The 27,393-nt window shown below is 41.3% G+C and overlaps 1 protein-coding gene across 1 annotated transcript in view; it reads left to right on the plus strand.

Moving 5' to 3' along the window:
- mthl1 (adhesion G-protein coupled receptor methuselah-like 1) overlaps positions 1-27,393 on the plus strand; it is a 155,568-nt gene that overhangs the window by 116,274 nt on the left and 11,901 nt on the right. The window contains exons 5-6 of the mRNA XM_069114287.1: positions 3,435-3,619; positions 24,306-24,444. Coding sequence (XP_068970388.1) covers positions 3,435-3,619; positions 24,306-24,444 — 324 coding nt within the window. The remainder of the gene's footprint in view (positions 1-3,434; positions 3,620-24,305; positions 24,445-27,393) is intronic.

Below are 27,393 nucleotides of genomic sequence, written 5' to 3' on the forward strand. Positions count from 1 at the left end.
ACGGAGTCTCGTCGTTTCCATAGTCATTGCTCGTGATATCGGGGTCGCGCGTCCGAATTTAATTATTTTCAAGTTTCGTTAATAAGCCCTCGCGTCGATAAATTTGCGAGTGACCCTGTTATTCCGTGGTTCCGCTAATAATTGGGCTTCCCTTCGCTGTAACTGTGTCCCCGTTTCTAGGTTTAACGCAAGCACAAACACGTATTTTCTGTGTTATTTTTGACGTGGTGAATTTAACAAAAATACGTCTCCTGTTTTTAAGTTTACCATCATTTATATCACCTTCCGACGTGAATCATCTTATTACGTGTTAGATCATTTGTTTCCTGGGAATTGAAAGTACATTCTTACGTAATGAAATTAGGAAATTAGATCGTTTTGATTATATCACATCTTTGCTTTAATGAAAAATAGGGAGATCGGTTTAACTTCCGAGAGGCTCATTTACTGCTCGTATATCTTATAACTTGTTTATATAAAATTTAGCGCTTCCGTCCTGTTTCAGGTTTTTCATTGGACTCGACGTGATTTCCGTTATGTTTCATAACTCTTCGGGACACGAAGATCGACTCTTCGCTCGAATCCACAAAAAGCCAAAGCAGAAACACGTTTACCGTTCGTTATTTCCGTGGGAAAAGATTAACCGACGCCTAATAGGAGAAGGCAGGTCATTGAACAAGCGAGCGTTAGAAATTGAAAATCTTAATGGACCAGTTAATCGTTTCACGATCGGGTCCTTTTCCCTTCTATGAGTCGCGTGTCGTCATTCGTCACAGTTGATTATATATCGTCGTTCTCGCGATGAATTCGTTGATTATATCCGGACGAGAAGAACGGAAGACACAGCCAGATGTGCAAACGATAGTCATTCTCGGACCACGACGTCCTACGCTACCAGCCGACATCCTTTTTATTGCGCGTCTCATCATTCTGTCGACTTTCATTTTTCCCTGGAATTTTGCCAGCCGTGCTCTCTGCTCCTTATTGCATTTCATTTCGTAGACTTTTCGACTGGCTCCGCGGTGGCTGCAAAATTTCTAGCCTGTGCAAACTCTTGACCCAACATCGGTTGGTATTATAGGTGGAAGCGATATAGCGAAGTCGCAAAGTAAAACGTTGAGTAGGAGCAGCAATTGATCTAGTTGCAGCTATCCCACAGGCATTTGCATCCATTTTTTTACACGAATTTCTGTCATCGTTGATCGAGTCATAATATTAGGTTGTCCGAAAAGTGTCTTTCTTTCGCAAACGTGCTTTTTACAACAGTACACCTTCGTACAAACGTGAAACCAAGTCTGTGAAATGTCGCGGTGTTTATCTCAACAGAACAAAATGGACCGTACGTAATTCGACAAAATGATATAAAACGAATAACATTGTGCGTCTAATATTTCCTTGTAAAACGAAAGAAACTTTTCGGACAACCTAATACTTATAGCCAACAATATGTACGTCGTTAAACCTATAATACCTTCGATATGTAGCTAAATATGTTATACATAGTTAATTAGAATCTAACGATATGTCGAAAATAAATCGGTATGTGTATGTATTCATGTTTCTGTCTCAACACAAGCAGATATCGATATTATCAAAAATATTTGGCTTCGGTAATTGAGAAAACGAAATATCTGTGTTGGAATACAACGATATTACACACATAGGCACAAATAATCTTATACAGACACCTACACAGACATTTGAACAGGACACTTACACAGGTCATACTCACTACTGTATAGAGAGTGAGGTTGAAAATCTTAAGGGACCATGGGTCACTACGTACAGTCAATCTGAGAGTGACTGGCCAACTGTCAACGATCCATAAATTCTTTACCTGCACACTTTCTTAATTATACCATATCACTCACTTATATTTTAAATGCATTTGGTTCTGTAATTCTGTTTAATAAATATCACCTAATATTATTTCAACATAAACATTGTGTCTTCCACAGATTATTTATCTTAACTTTAAGATTAAATTCTAACAATCTGAATCATTTCGACTGGTTTGGTAATTGTAGTGATGTAGCGTTGCGTATATGACGCAGTGCTCAAATTATTTATTTCGGTCCCTAAAACCTGTAAGCTCTAGCCACTGACCGATTTTACCTCGCTATATCTCTTCTATACCGCGTATAAAAGTGCAGCTTGTAATTGTTAACTGCTTAGGAGGCAGTTTAACGAACGAAACAGCGTAATGGCAATCTATCGAAGTTGGATGTACTAGAGAAACACACAGGGAGGCCTGTGTAGATTGCATAATAACATTCAGGAACGTACACACACAATCACCGCTCGGATATGCTAATGGTCGGGAAACTTTGCTAGCAAACTCGGGACGAAACTAGCGCGAAACTAGCGCGATTTGCTCTGCAGCAAGCCCTTTCGAAAAAAGGTCTCGGTGCCTGCATTCGATAGCCAGGAATGCGGACTATGCATTAATTGCATCTAAGGTAATTGTTTCGGCCATCACCCCATCGACGAGTGTGCCGGTAGTTTTTCACCCTTCTGCTCCGTCGATTGCTCCGCTTACCTCTCTAGAGGCTTGTTTGTGCTCGTTGAAACGTATGTAGATTACCTTTCTCGAGGCCCTTTGTCGAACGAGTGCCCGTTCCGACGATAAATCTATTTCGATGACAGTTTTTCTGCTGAAGGATAGAGTGCAATACACTTCGAGATCCGAACGTGTATTTCGTTCTATCGGTGCTACGAAATTGCATTCGAACTGCAATTGTCTTTTTTTTTTCATGTGTTGGAGATCGAAGATATCTGCGACCTGTAGTTCTAGTCATAGAAGTACTATAGCGAGGTCGTAAATTAAAGTGCTATGTCCCGATAACTTTTAGAATGCGCTGTAAAAGTTATTTCCATTTAATTAAAGCATCATATAGTATACAACAATTATAGTATGTAACAAAATATTTTTTACGATTAATCATCGTGAAACGAAACGCAATAACTTCGCAGCGAACTTTCGTAGCATTCTATTTTAAGAAAAATTACCTTTCTATAGAATGTACGAAGAATGACTATTCTATTCTATAGAATGTTTTCACGAATGACTATATCGATATTAATTCCTAACTAATTTTTGTAATCTCGCTATATTTTCTCTAAGTTCATCTTCCGTGCCAAATGGGCAGACAAAGATTTAAAACGAAGAAGCGATCATCATGCCCGTGTCCATTTTTCACTACTGATTACGCAAAACGCGAGACCATCCGTCTCCCGAAATAGCGTTCCGTGAAACTTTAACTTCCGCCGATTCTAATGGAACTCCTCTCTTCTTTTCTCCTTCCACGCGAAACTCTAGCGCGGGATTGCCGGAGTGTTTTATTGTTCGCGTTCCGTTTAAGTGCACAGGACGATCTCGTGTTTCGTGGCTTGTGCTCGCCCCCACTGACCATTCTTTTTTCTTCTTCTTGCAGAGACCTGAGACCAGCGAGCTTGGAGAAAGGCCAAGAGACCCTCCGACTACGCGTATACGCCTGCTACGCTTGGGGTGGCCCCCTTCTAGTCGCCGGTTTGGCCGCCCTTCTCGATCATCTTCCGCCTCAACCTCAATACACGTTTCTCAGGCCCCGTTTCGGCGACAAACAGTGCTGGTTCTACGGTAAGTTCCCATTCGCTTTCATTGCTATGAAAAAAGGAACTCCTCGAGAGATCCTTGAAATATCTCTCAGTTAGAGAAAGTTTGTCCTCGTCAAAGCAGTGGTTGAAACTTTGACTTTAATGAAAGCTCTGGTAGGATTTCTGCCGTTCTAACTGTTCAAAGAGGACACAACCGGATGAACAGAATGATCTAAAAGTGTGGAAGTTAATGTTGGACATGCGGGTAATAAACAGAAAGTATTTGCGAATGTTATTCGTATCGTTATTCGTATAATTTATGTATCTTTGGATTCTTATACGCGAAATCAACGTAGCGATATTTTAAAGAAACGTCTGCCTGAAGAATCGAAAATAAACCGGATGCAATCTTTTATAAACCGAAGAATCTAAGAAAAGATTAACTGGCAGAAAACAGAAAGCGTTGACGGAACGATGCAGTCTGCTTCGTATTATTCGAAAAATCAAAATTAGCGATTCAGCGTATACTCCGAGTATATCGAAATATACTGTATCGTAATATTTAATTTTTGCAAAATATTACATTGTATCTTTCGCCTAAGTCGTTGGAAATTTTCTAATCGATGAAGTATATCTTATTTTGATCGTTCTAAGAAATTTAGTAACGCGTGTATAATAATATAATAATATTGCTTACCGAACGATATGGATTCGCGATCGACGTTACAATTAACGGCGTAATAACTGGGAACATCGTGTGGTCGAAGGAATTTCGCGAGGAAACGAGATCACGTCGAATAACATTTCTGTGGAGCCAATGAGACGAGGTTTCCTCGCGATGATAATTAATCCGGTGCTGTACGAACGCCGCAAATTAATTCGATCGCGTCACACACGACTTATCAGTGAATTAATTTCCGTCGATGCCACGAGCGTGGCCCTCGTTGGATGATTCCTCTGTCTCTCTCGTGTTCTGTTGTTCTCGAACGACAGTCGGTGCCGGACTTGCTGACATTAGTAACGGATCAGTAGCACAGACGGTAATGGAGCCTATTATCGAAAGTAATACAGGCTGGGAGGAGGACGGTTAACACGTAATTCCCTGTGATCCGATTATTCCGCTAATTAATAGGACTGGTCAGTCGTGTTCCGGGGCGCTGATTAAATCGGTTTCGTTAATCGATGGATCGATCGGCCGGCCGCGTATTAATTGCTAATCAAGCACCGTTTGCGGCGTTCCTTCGGTCGCTGCTCGTGTAAAAGTCGATTCATCCCGGAATCTGTCGTCGATGGAATTTCGAATTAATCGATAGATGAAAATTTAGCGAATTTAATGAATTTTAATTGTACATTCATGAATTACAGGGACACTTAGTAATGTTAAACGTAGGCTATCGTTAATTTTAACAAAGTTTTAACACGATTTTAACAAAAACCTTCCAGATATATATAAAATATAAATAATATATTATAAGTATAATTTAGCTATTTTTTTATAATACGGCGGTTTGACCGACTAACTCGGGACTAAATTATATCCGTGTACTTTCTTGTTTCCGAACCTTCGTTAAATCCACCATGATCGAAAGATTTGCGGACAATAGTTCCTGGTCTCACGAGTGAAGGAAAATTCGAAGGAAACACACGGTGGTTAATAGGTGAGTATTCCGCTAAGTGGATTAGCAGAATATCTCGTTAGGTCGTGTACCCACGATTTTCCATTTCTCTCGCCCCAACGATTCCTGTTACGTATGCACAAGCATCGTAATCAGTTGAGATAAGAAACAATGGCACGCGCGGTATCAGGATTCCTTGCGTGGCAGGCACAGGAATACTTCGCTAAGAGGATTACATAGCTCCCGAAAGATTGTATTTAAGTATGACGTAGGGTAGCTGAATAAGAAGATCGATACCCCAAAGTACGTTTAATACCTCGAATCCCTAATAATAACCCCGGTGCAACCCCTGCGGCGCGGCACGGCGTGGCAACTGAACCACCAGCTGATTCCTAGGTACGCATGTACCCGCGGAATAGAGATTATAAGGAGGTGAACCACGCGACGATGTGTCATGTCTTTATTCATAGCACGGATTTACCAGCGTTGCACGTTATTTAACGAGCATCCCCTGTAATCCACATTTACCGCAACCGATAATCCAATGAGCATACTCTATCTTTCTACGTCTCCTAGGATGATACATATGAAATATCGTTTCTCTAAAGTTTCAATGTATTTGGGGTTTGGATAATACCGCTCATTAAGTTTCGTCCTATCTGCAAACTGACCGACTCTATTTTCCGTAAATTTTTCAATTTCATTACGTAAATACCTATATAATATCTCTATAATACGTTATATAAATTAATAATAGATTTTCAAAAGAATAAATGACACTCCCATAAATTCATTCGTCGCAAGGAGATGACATAAACGTTGCCAATAACGTCTTAACCTATATCTGATGAAAAGATTTATTCGAAGAAACATTTCATATGCATCAACCTAATGTCTCTCTCTCTCTGTCTCTGTCTCTGTCTGTCTGTCTCTCTCTCTCTCTGTATATATCTCTGTGTATATGTACACCGCCTCGTACAAGCCGCTGGAAACTCTCTGGCCGCGTAAACACTCGTTTCAAACAGTGCAACTACGTTGCGTATTAATTTTCCGCGACCGCGATATTTATCGACGCCGACCGGAGGAGAACACCCCCGGTGATTAATATTTAGCTTTTATATCCTTTGACAAATATAAACGTCGCTATACGCAGACCGGTTGTGTATTTTCGTTTCGGTTTCCGGGTGGGTCGCGCGACTGGTTTTCACCCTGTGCTTCCCTTCCCGTTCTCTCATTTTCGACTAGCTTACTTTACATTTCTATCGATCGTCCGCAAACGATTTCATCGCTTGGTAGCCATATAACTGTTGAACTTGCAACGAAGAGAAAGGAATTTTAATTAGACCGAACCTTGGTTCGTTTCGACAAAGTGCATCGTGAAATGAGATTCTTGCGACCACCACGCTATAGTATGAAGGACCAAGGGTCATGGTGTTCATCAGTCCATTGCTATTTTCCCTAAAACAGTCATATTTGTCCGGACTCGATGATCTCTGTCTCGTTTATTTACTTTCTTTTTGGTTGATCATCGTTAGTCTCGGAACTAAACTTGGTTGATCTCCAGTGGAAGAAATTGAAACTCGCGAAACCAAGTATCAAAGATGATAGCGAACGTTTTTTCGAATAAGTACAAAACACGCTCGCTTGGCGTTCAAGTACCAGCAAGATAATATTGGATTTGCCGTCAGGAGCTCATTGGAGCACCAATATTCAGGACTTCGACATTGTGTAACGCTGCGGGAACCACAGAGCCATTGAGAAACACAATCAGTCATCAAGCAACGCCCATTCAAGACGCCCTCAGGTCGGAACGCTTGATGCTATTTGTAAATATACGGAGCTTGTTGAGCCACTCTAGAGTTAAACATCGTCACGAGTGAGTCTCTTCTCGAACAATCTCCCGCGACATTAATTGCATCGCGAGCGGAAGATGCCTCCCGTTTATGTGTCTCTGCCGCAATAACTCTGCTGCCTTCTCCACCAGCCATGGAGTACCACCTGAAATATCCGCGCAAAATCCAAATCCAAGTATCGAGAGTGCTTGTTAGGTGAATGGAAGATGAGCAAGTTCTATTACATATATATATGTACGAACCTCTCATCGAAAGTCAAATTGATCAACTCCGCTTTTCCTAAGTTTCTCGATTTTACTCTCCAAGTACATGATTAATGTTCAAATTCTCGAAACTTCGACTTCTCGAAACGATCAGTCTATTTCGCTAAGTCTATGATTAATGGTTACAGTGGATATATTTTCCGATGAACAAACATTATGCTACGTGCGCACTATGTAACACAGAGGAAAGATTCGTTCGTCCGTATCGAACCATAAGAAAAACGATCGAAAGCAGGTTCTCGTCGAGATGTTTGCTCTCTCACGTCGCACAGAGAGTACAATGGCGCGTCTTCGTGTCACGTAATCGCATTGGGACGAACATCAGGGAAGGGGAGTGAAAGAGTAAAAGGAAGGCGCTTCTCAAACGTGTCAATTCACTGGCCAGGCAGCGTTTCCTCTCTTTTTCGCGCAAATAAAGCTAAACTGGACAAAGGAGGGTGTATAGCCTGGAAGCGCGCGTAGGAAATAGAGTCGTAGCCGCGCGCTGCTAAATCAGGATAATGGTGCCCCATGGGAAGCTGCATCGTACTATCGCGAGTTGTTACGTTCTGACACAATGCTTTTGCACTGGTGGGACTAGATGAGGGGTTCAGAGGGACAAGCAGAGGTTGTTCTGCAACGGACGTTACCCCGCGTTCCATCGTGTTTCAACCCTTCCCTCTATCTCTCTCGACCCAGTGGCTGCTGTATCCATCCACTTTGCGGTCCTCCTCGTAGACCTTTGTTTCTCTCGTTTCGCTTTTTCTGCGGCTTCTTGCGGTCTACCCATGGAATCGAATTCAATGTTTTTACGCGATCGATCGATCGGTATCTAAATCTTTGCCGCGTCGTTCGTGGTTTATGGTTAATACAGAATGGTTATATTTGCGGTAACAGTGGCTACGCTCGAGCATTCTTTTTGTATTTGTAAATAGCTTGGATTTAATATATATTATATCTCTCCTGGTATATAGCAAGGTTGTAAATTAAATGACAGTGAAACGATATCGAATAATATCTTGGGCTGTGCAATAAAAAAATGCGACTTGTGACTAATTGTTTCAATATTCTATATTCTACATGTTCTATAATATTTTACAAAAAGAAAAAAATACATTGCAAGATTTTCTATTAGAAATTTCTTTGTACAGCTCTCGTTAAGGTTTTCGACTCTCGCCTTCTTATATTCCTAGCAAACGTCCTGACATCCAAAAAGTGACGATTTCACCCATAATTGACTTTACAGCTTCTCCATATCGTACTCCGAACTACAAGAACGATTGCAATATTTCAAAAATAAATAGCAGCTTACGCACCAGAGATATTCTAATAGACCGGCGCGTAAACGTTCTAACTTGACAGCAGCGAATCTTAAAAGTTTCCCCTTTCACTTTCCCGAATGCTCCTTCCCATTTGATCGCCCGGCGCTTCTTCCTCTCACCTTCTACCCTCGCATTCTTTCCGCTCTCGTCTTACACCCTTCGCGTCTCAGCTTTCTCCTACACACTTTCTGTTTCACGTCTCCCTCCATTTACTCTATTTCTACGGTGCCCTCGTACTTCATCCCCCACCCTCTGTGTCACTTGGGCACAGCCCATAACAACGTGGCCGAGACGATGGGGACGAGAGATAAACCTGGCGCCAGCCAGTTCAACCCCTTCGAACGCGCGGAACTATTGGAACTTCTACGACCCCTTTTCAACCCCCTTCCTGTGTACCTCAGGCGCGTAGATCAACGACAGGTTATACCGGTGAACGTCAGTGAATGATCGATTATACGCGTTTGTTCTTACGTCGTGCGCATAAACAGACTAACTTCCTGCAGAGGAAGGATGCGTGTCCCTATCAGCCGCGATTTAAATTCATAATTAATCGAGAGATCGAATAACACTTTACGTCATCCGTCCTTGCTTTCTAACTTTCTAGACAAAAGAGAGAATGTAAAGTTGCACAGACGTGTACTGATCGGAGAACATATTTGCGATCAGCGCTCGCGCGATTTTCCTAAACTTTATGATTTGATGGTAACTTTGATGATTTATGGTAAGATTTGTTTGTCACATAATCGTGATAATCGAGTCTCGTAACTACGGATTTTTACGAATTAACGGGAAATTTAAAGACACAAGAATTCACAGAATTTTATAATATGCAAAGATATAAAATGCCCGAAGTAGAGTACTCGTTATATTTTCGGTAGACAATGTGATTCTGTATTTATAAAAATATACACTTGCATAAAAGTCCGCGGTATATTCGTGACGGTGCTCTATGGCAGAATGATTCGTAAAATACATTCGTAAAATTTGTCGGACTTTTGACGTATTCGTCGAAACTCCAGTTCATCCGAATACGCGTCCATTGTAACCATAATCCAACACGTGAAACAAGCAAGAAACCGATGAATGGTGGAAGTGTCCCTAAGGGATGGGAGAGAAAAGGCTTCCCATGAGAAGAGACGGTCGTGCAAAGAGGCTGAATAAACGGGAACGTAAGAAAACTCATTTACCAGCACATCGAACAGAGGTGGTTCAAAAGCCAGACTGGTATTCGAGCCTCCCCTTCACAAGGCCTGGTGCACTGGCATTCTGGCGTTCCGGTGTTCTGGCGCGCCCCATAACAACGTAGGCCGAAACGATGGGGTAGAGAGATAAATCTGGTGCCAGCCAGTCCCAACCCCAGCGTGCGAAACCAGTAGAACTCTCTGTTTCCCCTCTCTCTAAGCCTATACTAACTACCGTCCGCGGCCCACTAAACTGCACGCCTAAACGCACACGACCAAGTATTTAAGTAGCTTCGAAGCGAGCCCCTCCTTCGCGTTCATACGCATTATTACTGCACCTGCATACTGTTGATTCCTCCCCTGCTCGCCTCTTAGCTGCTTTTATCGGGGAACAAAAAATGTTCTACTTCAGTGTTGCGTTATATCGTTGCTGTTCTATTAGCTGCTTTGAAATCGCAATTTCTGCATATACTCGTAAGCAGACAATTGCATCGTATGGTGGAAGCTCTCTATGGAAAATAGGGGTAACTGTGGTAGCTACCGACAGAAGATGATTGTAGGGAAAGTAAAGAGACCGTGTGTGGGGTTGAAAAGGCTGAAAAGTGACGTTTGTTAATTATGGGAAATCAACGGTTTTGCTTAACCCCTCGCAGGTTTGATAGTATTTGATATTTTATCTAAATTGGCTTGTGTTCGGTAAATTAATTTTCCAAAATATATTCGTAATACAGACGAATTTTCATATTTTTAGAACCAGTAACGTATCTACCTTGATATATACCTACTAAGATTCATTTATGACACACAAGACCATGATTCACGCGTAAAAGAAATCGAGTAGAATAGAATGTTAAATTTAGTTCGATGTAGGAATATTTCATCACATACGTAGAATAATAATGTAGGAAAGTAAATAGCGAGCTTAGGGGTAATTATGAAGGAAAAAATTCTCAGACCTTCTAGAATAAGTAAAAAATAACATTTATCCGGAGTTTTGAGCCGAAAATTAGGCGAGTCCTTTTTAAGGAGAACTTAGCACGTTCTCAGTTCTCCAGAGCGAGTAACCCTGAAAAATAGTAAAAAAATAGAGTGGAAGTGCGGGCAAGGAGAGCTCGAGACACGTTTCGGTGGCAGCGGCTCGGCAGAATATTCAACTAACGTTCGCATACATTAGAATGGTAAATCTCTGGGCTATCCTCCGTATCTATGCAATCTCATGCCCCTGGAAGTTCGGCACAGGCTGGAATAGCGTACACCAAAACGATAGGATTAGAGAGATAACCTGTCCAACTCGACCGTGCGAAACCAGCGAAACGCCACCCCTATCTCTGGACCCACTAATACACTCGCCCTTACGCGCATGCGACTATCGCGTGAGAGAACACTAACGTGCACTGTCCCGACGATATTTATTATCGCTCTGTTAGAGCCGCAAACTCTTATTGAAAGATACTCTCGACTGAAGAGACTTACCATGGGATTTACGTGTGGAAGTGGTATTGCTTGGATCAGAGTTTAATTAAGGGTATTCCCATTTGGAAGAGACATTTTTGGACGACGTGTATGTAGGATAAAATATCGTTAGATGATTGTAAAATTGTTGATTGGTCGTGTTTGATCAGATAATTTTTGTAGACTTTTATTAATACTATTTTAGCGCACGATTAACTCAAAAAATAGTAATTTATTGGAAATCTTCATGAAATTTGATAATCACAGATCGAGGGACATCAATTTTTTTAAGTATCTATGATCGTGTTTAGTCGTACAATTTTATCAATTGGAATGTAGATTTCTGTTATTGCTATCTTTTTACAGAACGAATTTAGTCTTTGAAGAACGTCATGGATAAAATTGTATCCCCTGTGAATTTTAAATAAACTCAAGGATCTAACAAAATCGAGTCATCTGTCTCTTAAAATAACTCTTCTTCTAGTCTTTCCTAGTGTATAACTACAGAAATACGTGTTTTATCTTTTCACCAACCTTACAACAGAGGTTTAAGCTTAAGAAATTGTTCAACGATAACAAAACGTGAGCACAGGAAATCCAACGACGCAGTCACGGACAGAAGACCAAAGAAATTCCTGTTCCGTGAGACAACGTTCGCGTAAAATTGGAAGGAAAACAGGATGCGGCAAAGCTAACGAACAAAGAACGTTAAACGTCGTAGAACGAGTTGGTAGCTGGAAATAAAACGAATCGAATGGGTGTAATGGGATTAATAAGCGCGATCGATCTCGTGGACGATTAAACGAATCAACGTGGATCGTTTAGCTGGTAATAACAGCGCGAATAATGAGCGAGGAAAAAAATCCTTTGTGTGTTCGCCGCGTCGACAGAGCGGAAGAGGAGGTGGTAGTTCGATGGGAAATCCTATTCGGAAAGATTGATAACGACCCACATTTGCGATGAACGCGTTAATAACCGAAAACCGATCGGATGCGCTTCGACGATACGAGAAAGCCTCGCGAATGATGGAATTAAAAAAGGATATCGAGGCTCGTGCGAATTATCGGATTTGCTCAGCCGATCGGTTGCTCATCGCGTGTCGAGAGCACGCCTCGTTACGCTTTTTAACTGGAATCAAGAGGTCGATCGACAGTAATCTACACGGTTTGAGCAAGAAACGCGAGCAATCTTTAGATCGATATCGGCTAATTAAAGCAAATCGTCGTTACACTTAAATCGTTACTTGGTAAATCGAATCTCTAAGAACCGAAATCTTTCAACTGTCAAGATTTTATCGAGTTTTTCAAATAAGAACAGTGAAAAAGAAAGGAAACCGCTCGAAGGAACGTTGATATAAGGATTAATTTTTTCTCAATTTTAGAGATTCCAATTCGAATAAAGACAAATAGCAGTTAAAATCTCTGTAGCTTTAAACGTTTTTTTTTTTTTTTTTGATCACAAAGATTCGAATTAACAAGACTCGGTTGCACGTAGTTTGTAGGAGCGTGAAACGAGTGGAGCTGCGAATTCGAAGAACGAATCGATCGAAAGGGGATACGCGATTAGAACACACCAACTACGAGGGTGACTTGGCAGAAGAAAATTAACGAATGCTAAAGAGCCGTGGCAAGTGTTTTGCTGTAAGCCCCTGGTCCAATCCCCCCGCGATCCTACTTTATTTATCACGCACTCCCGCTTTATTGGCCCCGAGCAATGAATCGGGAGTATCGGGGAAGCAAGGAATTTCCTTATTGTCTTTTTCGAGGGACGCAAGCTCGATCTGTCTTGAGGAAGGAAGAGTTCGGTCTTGAGAATCTATGATTGCTTTAGGAATGCCAATGAATCCTTCGATCCCAGAGGCTAATGGCTCTTCTTGCTAATGCGAAAAGTGTCTTCTAATTTATTTACTTCTTAAGCTAAGATTTGCGGGGTTTAGTCATTAATACACCGTGGATTTTTATTACACGTATCTGAGTAAAGAAATGGAATATATGCGATGATTTGTTTCACTCTGGATATTTTGAATATTTTTGCATATTAGATGCAATGACTACGAAAAGTATATTCGTCGTAGCATTTGCGTACTAAATAGTCTAACAGTTTCATATGGCTACAAACATTTCATATTACAGAGATAAAATATAGAAAAATAAGGATTATATAGAGATACTTTTCGCAGCCACCGTATATGCCGTAAATTTTGTTCACATTTAAATATCCCATAGATACATAAATATTCGTAGCCGAGTGACGGAGCGTGTTGGATCTTCAAAACGTGTGTTATCTTCACGGTTGTATGTACCATTTCGGTTACTTTTAAATCTTTTAAACTCCATTATCACGGTTGTTCGCCTGACTCATCATTTCCTAGACTCGGACAGAATTTCGATAAAAATCGTATTTCTAATCGAGTTGATGTCGAAAGCCGCTGGAAAGTTGAACGAGCGAGGCAGCCAGTAAAATGTATAGAAAGAAGCAAAATATGCTAACGCGTGTAAATGAAACTGCTCCAAGTACCGGGAGGCAAAGAGTTACACAAATTCGTTTTTATTTGCGCTTGGAAAATTCGCGGAGCCATCGGTTTTTCAGGACGGGACGACGTGGAAATTTGTTGGCAGCGGATTCGCGGGATCGTTGCTCGCCGATACGCTGATACAAGCTCGCGCAATCGCTTTCGATTATCTGAAAAACCGTCGGTGATTAAAATGACGCCAACGATAAATCTCTGACTCTCTGTTGGAGGAAGAAAAAAAGTTGATACTGGAAGCTTTGAATGCAAATCGGGGGCGAAGAGTCACGGTGCTCATGCGGTATCCTCGACTAATTATATTTGACAACGATTTGTGCTTGCGAGTTTCGCGCGTTTTTCAAATTCCTCCGGCGTTGATTTACGCGCGGTCGATTCCCGTCGCCTGGCGCATACATCGTAATTGATAAAGCGAGGAAAGCTTGTTGTTACGCCGAAACTGTCGACCGTAAATCCCGTCCCCGATGATCCGGAAAAACAGCAACGATTACAATGACGCCCCGCAATAAATCCTTGTCGGCGCCTCTAAGAGGAGCGATAGCATTATCGAGCCATTCCGATGAGAGTTATCTTGTTTGACTGGAATTTTTGACGTTAATTCTGATCAAGATAGCGACTTGATGTCTTCGCGGCTATTTTCGTCCTCGATAATTTTCGAGCTAATTATAGGGTCGCCATTACCGGCTAGTTTTGAGCGCTGTAGAGATATAGTGATTTATAAAAGTATTCGGACATTTATCGTCGAACATTTTTCACGAATATATTTCGAGTATTTAACGGATGAAACAATTTGTCATCTGTGACATGATTTTATTAACAAAGTTTGGAGGAGAATCGAAAATTTCTATGCTACGTATTAAAATGTACGTGTCACGGTATTTCCAATCTCATTTTTCATATTCACATTTTTATCAAACATATTTCTTTGTTAACTTCGAAGCTTGTTCACGATTTTTTTTCTTCTTTTTTATTCGACGATTCCACGATAAGAATTTTTTACCGGGCGGACACAACAATAACGATAATCGTTAAGCGTATTAAACTGTTGGTACCCTGAACACTCGACACGCGCTGAATATTCATTAACGATTTGTTTCTCGTTACGCCGCTGATCTATCATAATCCCGATTTGCATAGCGTGAAAAATCTGTTTGTCGTGTTCCCGCACGCGATCAGCCGAAAAACCAGCCCCTATTAAAAGGATAAATCAACGACAGAGCGAAAGGGAGAGGAAGAGGGAGGAGGTAGGAAGGGAGAGAGAGAGAGAGAGTGAGAAGGAGCAAAAGAGACTGTACGAGAGAGTGGAGTGAGAGCGTGGGATGATAGAAGGTGACACACGGCGCATGCAATTGATCTCGCGTAGCGTTTTCGACGCCGAACTAATCGGGTTTGACCGCCGCGCTTCTGTAAAGTATCGAACGCGGCACGCGTCGACATAATTCACTTATGTTTGTTATGGGTTGCCATGGAGTGAGATATAACCTAGCCGAAACAGCTATTGTTGGCGACCCGCCAAAACCCAGCAAATATAGACGCCCGTTTGCTCTCTGTACCCCCTAAGATTCGTAACTCGTTCATTACTCTCCGCGATTGTTCCTTTTGTTTTCCAACCGGGCTTTCCTCTTTCCCCTCTTCGTTCTCCATTTGCTACCAGCTTTGCGACCTCGTCCGCTGCCTTCTGTTTACGGACCGCTGGCAAAAATAAACTTGGCTACCTGCTTTCCGGTAATTTAATTGGATTATCAAAGTTGTTAATAGAAACGTGTCTCTGGTTCTGGCTTTAGCCGTTTAATTGAAAAGATATTTTTTTCAAGGACACTAGAAGTTGCAAATTTTACGTTATACACGGGCAATTCGATTAACTTCTCGTTTTATGGTTTCTTTCGTATGTAGTCGAATAAAATCAAGTCAACGATATACGAAATACTAATATGGAAATCTTATTCGCTAAACTAAGCTGTAACTAAGCTGTTTTGCTATAAATATTCGGATAAAATACATCTCTGTTTCATTAGAGCGCCATATTAATATGTATGTTTGTACTCGGTAATTGTCGATCCGAATAATCGAAATCGATGTCGAAATTCAAAAACTACACTCTGTCGCGAGTAGAATCTACTTTTCGTCGAAACTACGATCCATATGAGTAACGCGATTCGATGCTGCGAGACAAGAAACTCCGGAATGCAGCCACCTCCCTCCCAAAAGACACGGATACATAAACTTGGTTCCTCTAGAGCCAACAAATCCCATTTACTCGACTCGCCTCTGTCCACTCCATGCCGCCACGTCTTCAAAATGACTTGGGCCCAGAAGCAACCAAAGTTTGAACAAAAACGCGCGGATTTCTTCTCTGCAGCAAACAAAATCCATTTAGAGTTGTGAGCAAAGACGATAACGGATATTCCTTTCCATCCTTAACGTCCAAGCCATGTAATCGCGATAGAAAAAGTTTCGCGAAGAGACCGGATCTCCCTCGATAGAAGAAGCGAGGAGAACACTCTGGAAAAAGTTGTTGAATTTTGGTTAGGGTCCGCCTGCACGGACGCTGAATTTTGAGTTGAACCGATGAGCCAGTGAACTGAGATGAAAAAGGCAAAAAGGAAAAGCGAAACGACGAAGAGAGGCCGCGAAGGAGCGGCGTAACGCGTCCGATCCGACCGCGTTCGTTTAATATTCCGGCGCGCATCCGCGCGGAGTGCCGGTCCAGACGCAAGCTGCCTCGGTTATCCGGTGGAAACTCGGCGTTCCAAAAGTTTCGTGACAGCCTCTCGTTGAGTTTCGCTACGAACCTTCCCGTCCGGTCTGCTCGCGAAATTTCGCGGCGCGCCACTTGCAACCGGATCGGGCCTGATCGATGCGACGATACCAACGACTTCGTTAACTTGTACGAGATTGGGTTACATGGAGGAATAATGGGGTTGTCGGGAGGAGAGAGAAGAATTGGCAGGAGAAGCTGCTAGGGTTGAAAGAGATTGAGGAAGTAGAAGGGTGGATCTTTGGTATCATCCCTATTATGTAGCTCTTGGATATCTTATTGTTAGCGAGACTAGATGCAAGAACAAATTGTTGGAATCGGGTTGAAGAACAGACGCCGATTATACGGGGTGATTTTCTTGCTAGGGACCTTGAAAGAAGAAGTCGCTGGTCGGATATTGTTGTAATAATCGCTTGCGTAATGGATGTGCGATTCGTAATCCGTCTTGAAGTTGATCAGCCTGACTTCTCGATAAAATTTTTTCAAGTCAACGTGTACTTTGTTCCGACAATTATCGACTTATTCATCAAAGACGAGTAAGATATTTTTAAACGATGTCAGTAACAATAGGCACTTATCGTTGGTTGCATGGAGGAATAAAAATTTGCGGAATTACTTCGACGATGGTTACTACAGTATGTGGCTGTTCGAAACAAACACGAAAATATTGGAAAACAACAACGTATTGTACGTGTACAATATTCCGGCCGCACTGTGCGAAAGTTACTGAGAAATTACGCGCGCGGGGGATGAAAAGTGTCGTTCCAGGCTAGAACTTGGGTGCGGCGAATAAATTTGTAAGGGTGTATTAACCGCGCCGGAGGAAGATGAAATTAACGTTGTAACAAGATTCTACGAACTCGAGAAGTAACTTACCATCGCTTAAATTAATATCATTGCCATTCATAACACGATATTCTTATAGAGAATAAAGAACGAAAGATCCAGCCGCGTATATTTTTCATAGTATCGTACAAACTGAATCATGTACCTTAAAATACTTAATAAAAGATCTAAATCTCTTCCTTGCTGAATTTTCAATATATTACATCGTTGATTTAACTACAATTAGAAGATTTCCCATGGACAACTTAACGAATCTTTTCTTCAAAAATCGTTTATCTTTCCCAATAACCATTTTCTTTAAACAACCTGTACAGGCTTCTGGGCTATTTAATTTCGTATCTGCGTCTCGTGATCCTTGTGAAATATATCCTCGTAATTTCTACATGACTTATTTTCAGATTTATTTCACAGTCGTCGATAATAATAATAATCGTGATAGTCGAGTTTCGTAACAATTAATGAAATCTCATATTATTTCGTATACCGTACATAATACATTCATAAGAAGCGTTCACAAATGTTCGAACATGTGCGTGGGCCTTCCGTCCAATTTTCAATCTCCTTAAAATTCCTATGCAACAGAGGAAGGCGCGATTCAGTGTGAAATACCAATCGATCCAAGAGCAGGTTTATTTATACTCGCGTGTCGTTGACAGTCACGAAATCCTCGGGATGGTCTTTCACTCCACGCCATGTCGACCGGATTAACGTTTGGCAACTGGGTCAGCTGCAGCCTTGATATCAACCGGTTCTCCATCTTTTTCGCTCACTCCGTGGCGTATGCATCGCCATCCATGAAAGTTGCGGCATAAGGATTTTATTTATGAGTTTGTTTGCGGACGAGCGCGACCCTCTCGCCGATAAGTGGCTATGGGGCCCTCGCTGGGAGCGTGCTTCTGGCAGATTGCGCTCGTGGTTATGGGGATGCACGAAGGGAGAGACAGAGAGACAGAGAGAGAGAGAGAGAGAGAAAGAGCGGAGAGACCGCTTAGCACAGAGGGAATTGGCCCGATAACGGGTCCGAGGCTTGTATGGTTCTTTATTTACCATAAAATTCGACCGGTGCTCGCCAAGCGGAATGGATTTCGCGACCGCGGCTAAAATTTTATTACCGTCGGCATGACAAACCGCCCAATTACTAACTACCGATACGTTAATAGAGCCATTTTTTTCTGGTATAAAAAAAGAGGAGAAAAAAGAGCAACCGCGACCTGCATACGAACTAACAAAAAAAAAAAAAAAAGAAGAAAAAAGCTGTATTCTTTATTCGATCAGCGACGCACTGTCCATCGACTGACCGCAACGGACGGCGACGGGAAGGGGATGAAACACGGGGACATTTTTGTTCGCGTTCGTCCGCGCGAGTTCGATAAAAGCGCAACGATCTCGGAATGAAAGAGCGTTTAGCGCTCGAATCGGTCGCTGTACCGTACCGAAAACGCGGTTGATGATCGGGAAAATCGAACTACGCCAGTGTTTCGTCGGAACCGCAAGTTTTTCTGTTTCATCCGTGTAACGTGACGCATCGCAACGTTTTCCACACTTTTATCCAACCAACGTCAAACGGACCAAGAAAAAGAGAAAAGGGGAAAGAAAGAAGGACGAAAAAAGAAGGACGAAACCTTCCACCCTAGTGGTTATGGCAACTTGCACGATTTCGATAAGGGCTGCAATTACTTATCGACCCGGTAATTGTCCGGCTAGATTACAACTATCAAGGAAAAAGGCCCCTGTTCCTCGACCCTCGCCGCGAGGGTACACGCGCATGAAAATATTGCGCAAGATGAACGGAGAGGAAAAAGTAAGAGGGAGAAAAGCCGAACGCAACGTGTACGTGTACCGACGTATCAATTTACTCGGAAACTAGTTATCCGCGCTTCCCTGTGCGCGTATACTTACCAGATTGGCTGGTAGGAGGAACGTAGAGCATGGTATTCACGAAAACCAGCCCCGAGACCAGACGCATTACATTCGAACGAACGTATTCATATTCATAGGTGTTCCCGCGAATTCCCGGGATTTCGCGATCTTACCAACGGATCCAGACACGCACCCTCTCTCCCGTCTCCCTGTGAACGCCGAGCCGTTTCGATAAGTACCGGCTCACGTGATTTACCGTAATTTCGACACGCGGAGGATCGTGTCTCGCGTGTTCGCGCGCCAATACCTTACTTTACTTTTATTACCGATCCACCGGCTTCCCTTCCGGCTGCTTTCCCTCTGTTGTGTTTCACAAAAAATTAGAATAGCTTGTCGGCCGATTAAATCGTTGCTTGCGAGAAAATTGAGGAACAGACCCCGCTTTCGTGACCTTTCAGCAATAGTTAGGGCTGAAATTGCGCGGCTTTTAGAGACGATTTCGGATAGTTAAGAAGCGAGGCAAGTGCCTGCAATTTTTGATATTTCCTTTTACAAGGAAACTCGGTAGAGAAAGGAATAATTGAGAATCTTCTTGTTGAGAGCGTAGTATATAGGTTGGGCTAGGGTGGATTAAATTTTTGTCCATAACATGAAAATGCTACGATGAAAGCAGATACGGTTAAGTTCCTCCTGACATACCTCGCTATAGTTTCATTTTAGAGTTTATTAAGGAGAAACAAAGAAACTCGAATTAAAAGATATTGTTAGGCAAACAGAAATGAGATTACTAAGAGAGAAAATATAACGCGGACGAATGTGTTTGGTATTGGAAAGAAACACAAGTGAAAATCAAGAATAATCAAATTGTTCTGGAAAACAGTTTGAACGAAGGAATGACAACTCGGTGCAGAACGGTAATCCAGTTGGAATCTCGTTGGTTTTCGTACGATAAAGTCGATTTTCGAGATCGGTTCGAATAACGAGCGAACAGCGTAACGAAGCAATAGAAATTGCAGAGAATAATGACACACGAGCCATGGCGGAAGCGTAACCACGAGAAATATCCGAAAACCCGGGCTGCTCGTAATCGGATCTTGAAAAGGGAAACAAATGGATCCAATTAACGACATCCAAACGTGGAATATTGAAAATATCGGACGAAGTAATTAAAATACACATGGTCCGCCGGGTCCTTTTAACAAATTGATTCCGACGTTACCATGCATATATGTAGACCGGCTCGCGAATGTATTTGAACATTTACTGTAAAATCTTTCTGTAGATGTATCGTATGTACTATACAAAATATTTTGAAATTTCATTAGCATTGTAATGGAACACAATTACCATGGTTAAGTGGGAAAAATTTGTAGTATATCCAAAAATGTATATAGAGAACAGTAAAAAATTAATTACAAACGTACTCTACCCAGAGATAAAAAAATATTTGAGCGAACGAATCAATTTGTATCAATGTGTATCAATAATCTGTGATACGCGTATCTATTTAGTGAAACCATCTTTATCTTCTAATTATATTAGGTTGTCCGAAATGTTCGATTCATAAGGTGATAATAGATGAACAACAATTTCTGTTTTATATTATTTTATTGAATTAGATATGATCCATTTCGTTTTATTTCTATTATTATGTTCGTGCATAATTCAATGAACTAATATAAAACAAAAGACATTGTGCGTCTATTATTTCCTTATAAAACGAAAGAAACTTTTCGGACAATCTAATACATATGTTTAAAACGACGATCTACAGGGTGGTTGGTAACTGGTGATACAAGCGGAAAGGGGGTGATTCTACGCGAAAAAAGAAGTCGAAAATATAGAATAAAAATTTTTCGTTTGAGGCTTTGTTTTCGAGAAAATCGAGTTTGAATTTTCGCTCGGTACGCGTGCACTTTATCACGTCTCGTTATAACGGATCTCACTGTAGATTTTTAAAAAAATTAAAAAAAAAATTGAAAAAAAAATTTTATTCTATATTTTCGACTTCTTTTTTCGCGTAGAATCACCCCCTTTCCGCTTGTAGCACCAGTTACCAACCACCCTGTATATCAAATATAATATTTTCGTGAAACGTATGTTCACTGTAAACGTTTTGTTATTGTTATGTGCATTTTCAAACTTGTTCTAAACTTTCCAAAAATTTTGCATTATCTATGTTGTATGTATTCTACAATAAATGTTCGAATAATTTTACGAAACACTATATACATATAATGTACATACGTATGCGTCAAAATTGAATCTTTTGACAACAACGTATCATCGTTGAAGATAATCGTAGTGTAACGATGTCGTGAAAATAAATGAAGGAAGGTTACGTCGTTCTCATGTAGGCGCGCGGGATTAAGTATGACGACGCGCTCATTTCTTTTGAGCATCTTTTCCAACGCTTTAAGACGATAGGAAAACAAACTGTTGCTGTCAGCAAGGCCCGACTCTGCGATTTGTACCAGCCTCTATGAATTATCGATCTATTTGCAGCACCCACTGATATTTTTGCCGCATCTTATTTTCATCCCCCTGTCCTTGCACGTACTCCCCCAGGAACGATTTTTCTTCCTATCATTCGGACCGTTAAATTAACCACAAGCACAACATTGAAAACATTGGCGAACATTCGATACGTATTTCCCACTAATTCTCCATTCTTTATTCTAAACATCTTGTCTGCCGAAGATTTATATTACCGACACAAAAATCTAGAAACACTTCTTCGATCATTTCTAACTTTGTTATTAAATTAACGCTATAACTATTAATAATAATATTCTTTGTTTTGACACAATCGTTGGCAACAGGATATTCTAGGATAGCAAAATTCTAAAGCGATCTTTCTCATTTCTACGGATTCTGTAGAATTTTATACATTCCGTGGATTTCCATGGATTCTGTGAATTTTTCTAGCGATTCGAAATTTTTCACCATACCACTGTATATACCTATGTATCGGGAAATTCTGTAATACGAGAAATTTGATCGAAAAATTGTTCAACGTAGACGTGGAAAAAATGAAGGCGGCGAAATCTGCGTTCGGCGCGTTTGTCTCCTTTCAATTCGTCTCATTTAGAAACGCAGATAAAGCTGTCAGGTCGGCACAAAAATAGAACTTACGTAACAAAGACGGTGGAAATTGGTCGATTCGTGACCAGCGATTCCGCGAATAGAGAGGCGAGAATCAGAAGGAGGTCGGAATTCGTGAAATCGCGGGCATCGTCAGTCGTCGCCGGATTTATTCTTATGTCATCGATTATCGAATGGTATTGGTCGTGTTGTTATTCCTATGCTGCCACGTTGTTCAGGAACTCGTCCTCTAATTCCTTTACTATTCGCGTACGAAGGATCTTCGATGAAATTTCCTCTTTCTGTGTTTCTCGTCTGCGAACTTCCTCTTCTCCTATTTCTTTTTATTTTCGAAGGAATCCGTCCTTGGACTCCTGCCTCGAATTAGCTACATGTTTCTAGTTAACTTTACACGCTAATAACATCTGGTGGATATCTTCCGCGCAAACATATACAATTTTTCAATGTTGATCGATATTCGAACAGTATTCGCGTTGTAGTTGAAATACCGTGGTAGACTCGAGTTAATAAATACTTCTCGATCAACTAATCAAAAGAAACATAGAACGAGAACACATCGCTCGTTATTTAAAGATACAAGAAAAGAAATAAGAGTGACTTATGAACAACTATAAATGCTGAAAAAGATCTTGTCGCCATTTGCGACAGGTTTCAAGTTCGCTGCACGATACATTGGATGCAAGATATCGCTACGGTATCCGCCAGATCTTAAGTCTACCAGCTTGAAACGCGTTTCACGTCCGTTGATAAGCCGTTCGAAATGTAATGAGCAGATCACGACAAGGCAGCCACATAATCATTCACCCGATGCGACATTTCGCGTAATAAGTTTAATCGCTAATGCTAGCTGGCGGTCAGTGTTCCACGACTTCCGGTTAACGAGTAGCTAAAACGCTCGTTTCTTACGATCCTCCGCGTTCGATGAATCGAAACGCGTACACAGACCACGTTCCAATCGGACGTCGTAAAGATAAACCGATTCGCCATTCAAGCGATCTGAACGTTTATTATTGAACACGCAGGCGGACTCGAAGCGAACATCCAGATATTTAGAACGTTTCCAGGTCCGACTTCTTCTTCGACACTCCAGCTGCTTGCATTAACAATGACGCGGTGAATGGTAGATGGAAACATCTACTGTTTTTTTCGTACGACTATCGTCATTTCCGAAGAATAATATTTTTATCTATTTTCCACATTTTCACTGAGGTATAATGATATTTTTTCCTATTTGAAGAATAATTGAGCGATAAATCGTAGTACGATAATTTAATTATGCACAATTTAAAATATTCTTCCAGTTTTTAAATATCCTTGCAAATAAAGTGGGACATTATTTTGAATTGTTTGAATATTTTAAGTAGAAGGGACATTACTCTGAAAAATACCGCAGAGGAAAAAATATTCGGCGATATCTGAATTAATATTCGATCGGAGATGTGGTTTCTTCGTACTTATTTAAGAATGCACGTGGTATATATGTAATGTTCAATTCTAGGATAATTCAGGGATCGATTCTGAAAATCGAGTTTATTGTGAAAATACTTAAATGAAATACAGGAGTAAACAACAATTAATAATTAACAACAATTAATAACAGTAATAATTAAATAAACAACAAGCAATTAATAACAGTAAACAATAAATAGCAAGTTCTGTGCAATGTCTATCTGAAAATCGAAAATCGATTTTCAACGTCCTGAGCTACCGATCTTTCTCCGTCAATCTTCAATGTTTTAAATAAATACTCTTTCTTCTGTGATCTAGTCTATCTCCGATGTCGATCTCTGTCCGTCCGTTTGGGAAATGCGTGTCTCTCAAAATGGCTCTCCTGGTCGTGCTGTCCGTAAAACAGAGAAAGTCCCCTTGTTTATCCGCATTTGAACCCTTAGAGAGTTTACATATATATTTTCTTAATATTTCAGAAAATTTCTTTAGATACTGAACACTAAAAATTTACTCCGCAGGTGACATGGAGATCCTGGCGTACTTCTTCGGTCCCATTGGCTTCCTACTTGCAGTGAACCTGTTATTCTTCGCAGCGACTGCCCGCGAGCTAACTTGTGGTCTATGGAAGGGCGAATTCGTGAAGAGCACCACAGAACGGTAAGCGAATTCATTCGGTTCGACCGAACGACTTGGAAAATCGAGGAGCACGGCTCACCGCGTCTGACTGTCCCCCCGAATCTGCCAGCTCTAAATTAAGTTCCGATCTGGTTTACGCGTTACTTCCCGGATATTCGCCAGTCTTGCACACGTCGGATATGACTGTTCAAACCGTATATCCCTGAAAGAAAAAGAAATATTTACCTTAAAAAGTTCCCGAGCGAATCGACGAGTCGAATTCGTAAACGCATTCTGTGCTTCGCGAACGGCCACGCGGTCTTCGTTTCGCGTAAATATTTGGCCAATTTCTTCCAGGAACGTGTGCCATTGGTACCGCTCGGCGATCTTTTCGGAGAACGATCGAGAAGAAGAAAAATCGACGATCCACGCGTAGAAATCGAACTTTCGTCACGTTGCGTGCAACATTTTACTTTCGTCAGTTCCGTGGGTACACGCAAGACCCGGTTTACGCTACGTCCGGGTTATTTTCAGATTCTTGCAAGCGTTACACCGTAGCTACGTTTACGGAAGATGTAGATCTAGCGCTAAGCCTAAAACGCTAAAAGTTTACCAGTTACTTTAGATCGGAGATAGAGAGAAATCTCTTTCTGACCTGAGTATTATCTACAGTTCGATCTTGCTCACGCTATCGGCGCACTTTACACCCATACCATCTGGTAACCGAGTTCTCAGATAAACGGAAATTACCAGGAAACGTTTGGAGGCGCGCGTCCTTGCTAATCACCGCGAGATGCAACCGCGTCTCATTTCCTCGGGAAGTTAAGAGGGAAACGATTACGCGTCTCGGTGGTAAACTTTGAAGGAGTTTAAGTCGGCGATACAGCCGAGTTAAAGAAGTCCTGGTTTGTTTGTTCGAGAGTGAGACGAGCGATACACAACGATTAAGAGAAACAGGCGGCGCACAAACGCGTAACGATCTTCGTGCTCTTGTTTTATCGCTGCCGGCGAACGATGCTTTATTTCGGCGCGAAGGAAAACGCTCGAGGCCGATGATAAATATCAAGGATAACCGGTTTGTTGCATTCGGTTCACACGGAATCCATAGATAATCGAGATCAGCGAACGCTCAACCTCGGGATGTTTGCTTAAATTAAGATACTCTTCGAATCTTGTCGCTCCCTCCCCCGCTCCCCGTCCCTTCATCCTTTTCTTTCGTGGTTTAACGAGCAATTATCTCGAGACGAAGGAACGGAGAAAGTGAATCGCGTCTCCTTTTGAAATCTGGCGAGGCCGTTTCGCCTGGGAAGTGGGGATTTACGAGCGCTTCCGTGTCGATCGGAATTCCAAGGAAATAAACGAGGGTGATTCTTAGCTGCTTCAGTGGGAAACAACGAGTCTTCTTCGATGAAATCGTATTTATCAATGAGAAAAGGGAGATTGGAATAAATAGAGAATCTGAGCCCTCTTACACGATTCGACTAATATTATTTCTGAGATTTTACAAGTCGCGTGACGTGAACGCTATATAATAAACTCTTCGGCAGAATGGTTAACGAAACAAACGAAGACTCACGCAAGTGAATTTTACATATTACAAAATCAGTTGAATTATTGTCATATTTCTTTTTCTAAATTTTCTAGTTGTAAAAAGATACGAGTACGTTGATATCGTTAGTTGAATTATCGTGCAAGAAGGGCTTGGTCTACCAAACTTTACGAGAAGTCTAATCCCTTGCGTTGCAATATTAACCTTGTTGAGAATTGTAGATCTTTGAAGCCGAAATAATGTTATAGGAACACTAAATTTACACTAACGATTCATATTAAAATAGTAATATGTTTATTTCATGGACGATTCCTTATATATTCATCGATACATATTTGCACGCGTCTCAGCACTTTCTTCCATACCCGACTCTCAACCGACTGACTAATTTATCAGGCCTGTAAGTATGAAACCGGAATTTGCCTATAGATGGCCCTAGCTGATAATGTAGTTATCACTAAACTGCGTCATTGATGCCAAAAGTCTTTGTTGACATCTCACAAACATTTTCGACTCGGAACAATACAAGTTTCATACAACAGCATAGTTTGTAATAGCGTTGAACATGTCAAATTTTGTGCCTGGAAACTACGATTTGCGGACAGCATTGATTTTCTGTTACCATTTGAAGAAAACTGCCGCAGAATCGCATCGAATGCTTGTCGAAGCTTACGGTGAGCATGCTCTTGGTAAATCACAGTGCTTTGAATGGTTTAAAAATTTCAGAAGTGGCAATTTTGTCGCGAGGAACGAAGAACGTGGAAGACCACCGAAAAAGACCACCGAGCTGTTAAAACCTGGCGAAACCGTTAATACCGAGCGCTACCGACAATAAATGATCGATTTGAATCAAGCTTTGCGCGAAAAACGACCAGAATATCAAAAAAGGCAACACAAAGTAATTTTGCTTCGTGATAATGCACCATCGCATACAGCAAAACCGGTCAAGGAAACGATCGAAGCGTTCATTTGGGAAATACTTTCGCACGCGGCTTACTCGCCAGACTTGGCTCCGTCCGATTACTATTTATTTGCATCGATGGGACACGCACTTTCTGACCGGCACTTCGCTTCTTACGAAAATGTACGAAAATGGCTCGATGACTGGTTTGCCTCGAAAGAGCGACAGTTTTTTTGGCGTGGCATCCACCAATTACCAGACAGGTGGGAAAAATGTATAGCTAGCGATGGGCAATACTTCGAATAAAATATTTTTAATCATTTTCATACAATAAACGTGTATTTTCTATACAAAAATTCCAGTTTCATATTTACATACCTGGTACAGTCATCTGTTTTTTTTGGACGCCGCGCATACACACACCTCCGCACACCGATATTCACATTCAAGTATCTCCACTACGCATTCAACCCTAGTCCAGCACAGAAAATTATACATACCTCAACAAACCTACTCCGATACATATAAGTTTCCTCGATCG

Source organism: Bombus flavifrons, chromosome 5 (genome assembly GCF_040668555.2).
Source record: "Bombus flavifrons isolate JBK064 chromosome 5, iyBomFlav1_principal, whole genome shotgun sequence".
NCBI lineage: Eukaryota > Metazoa > Arthropoda > Insecta > Hymenoptera > Apidae > Bombus > Bombus flavifrons.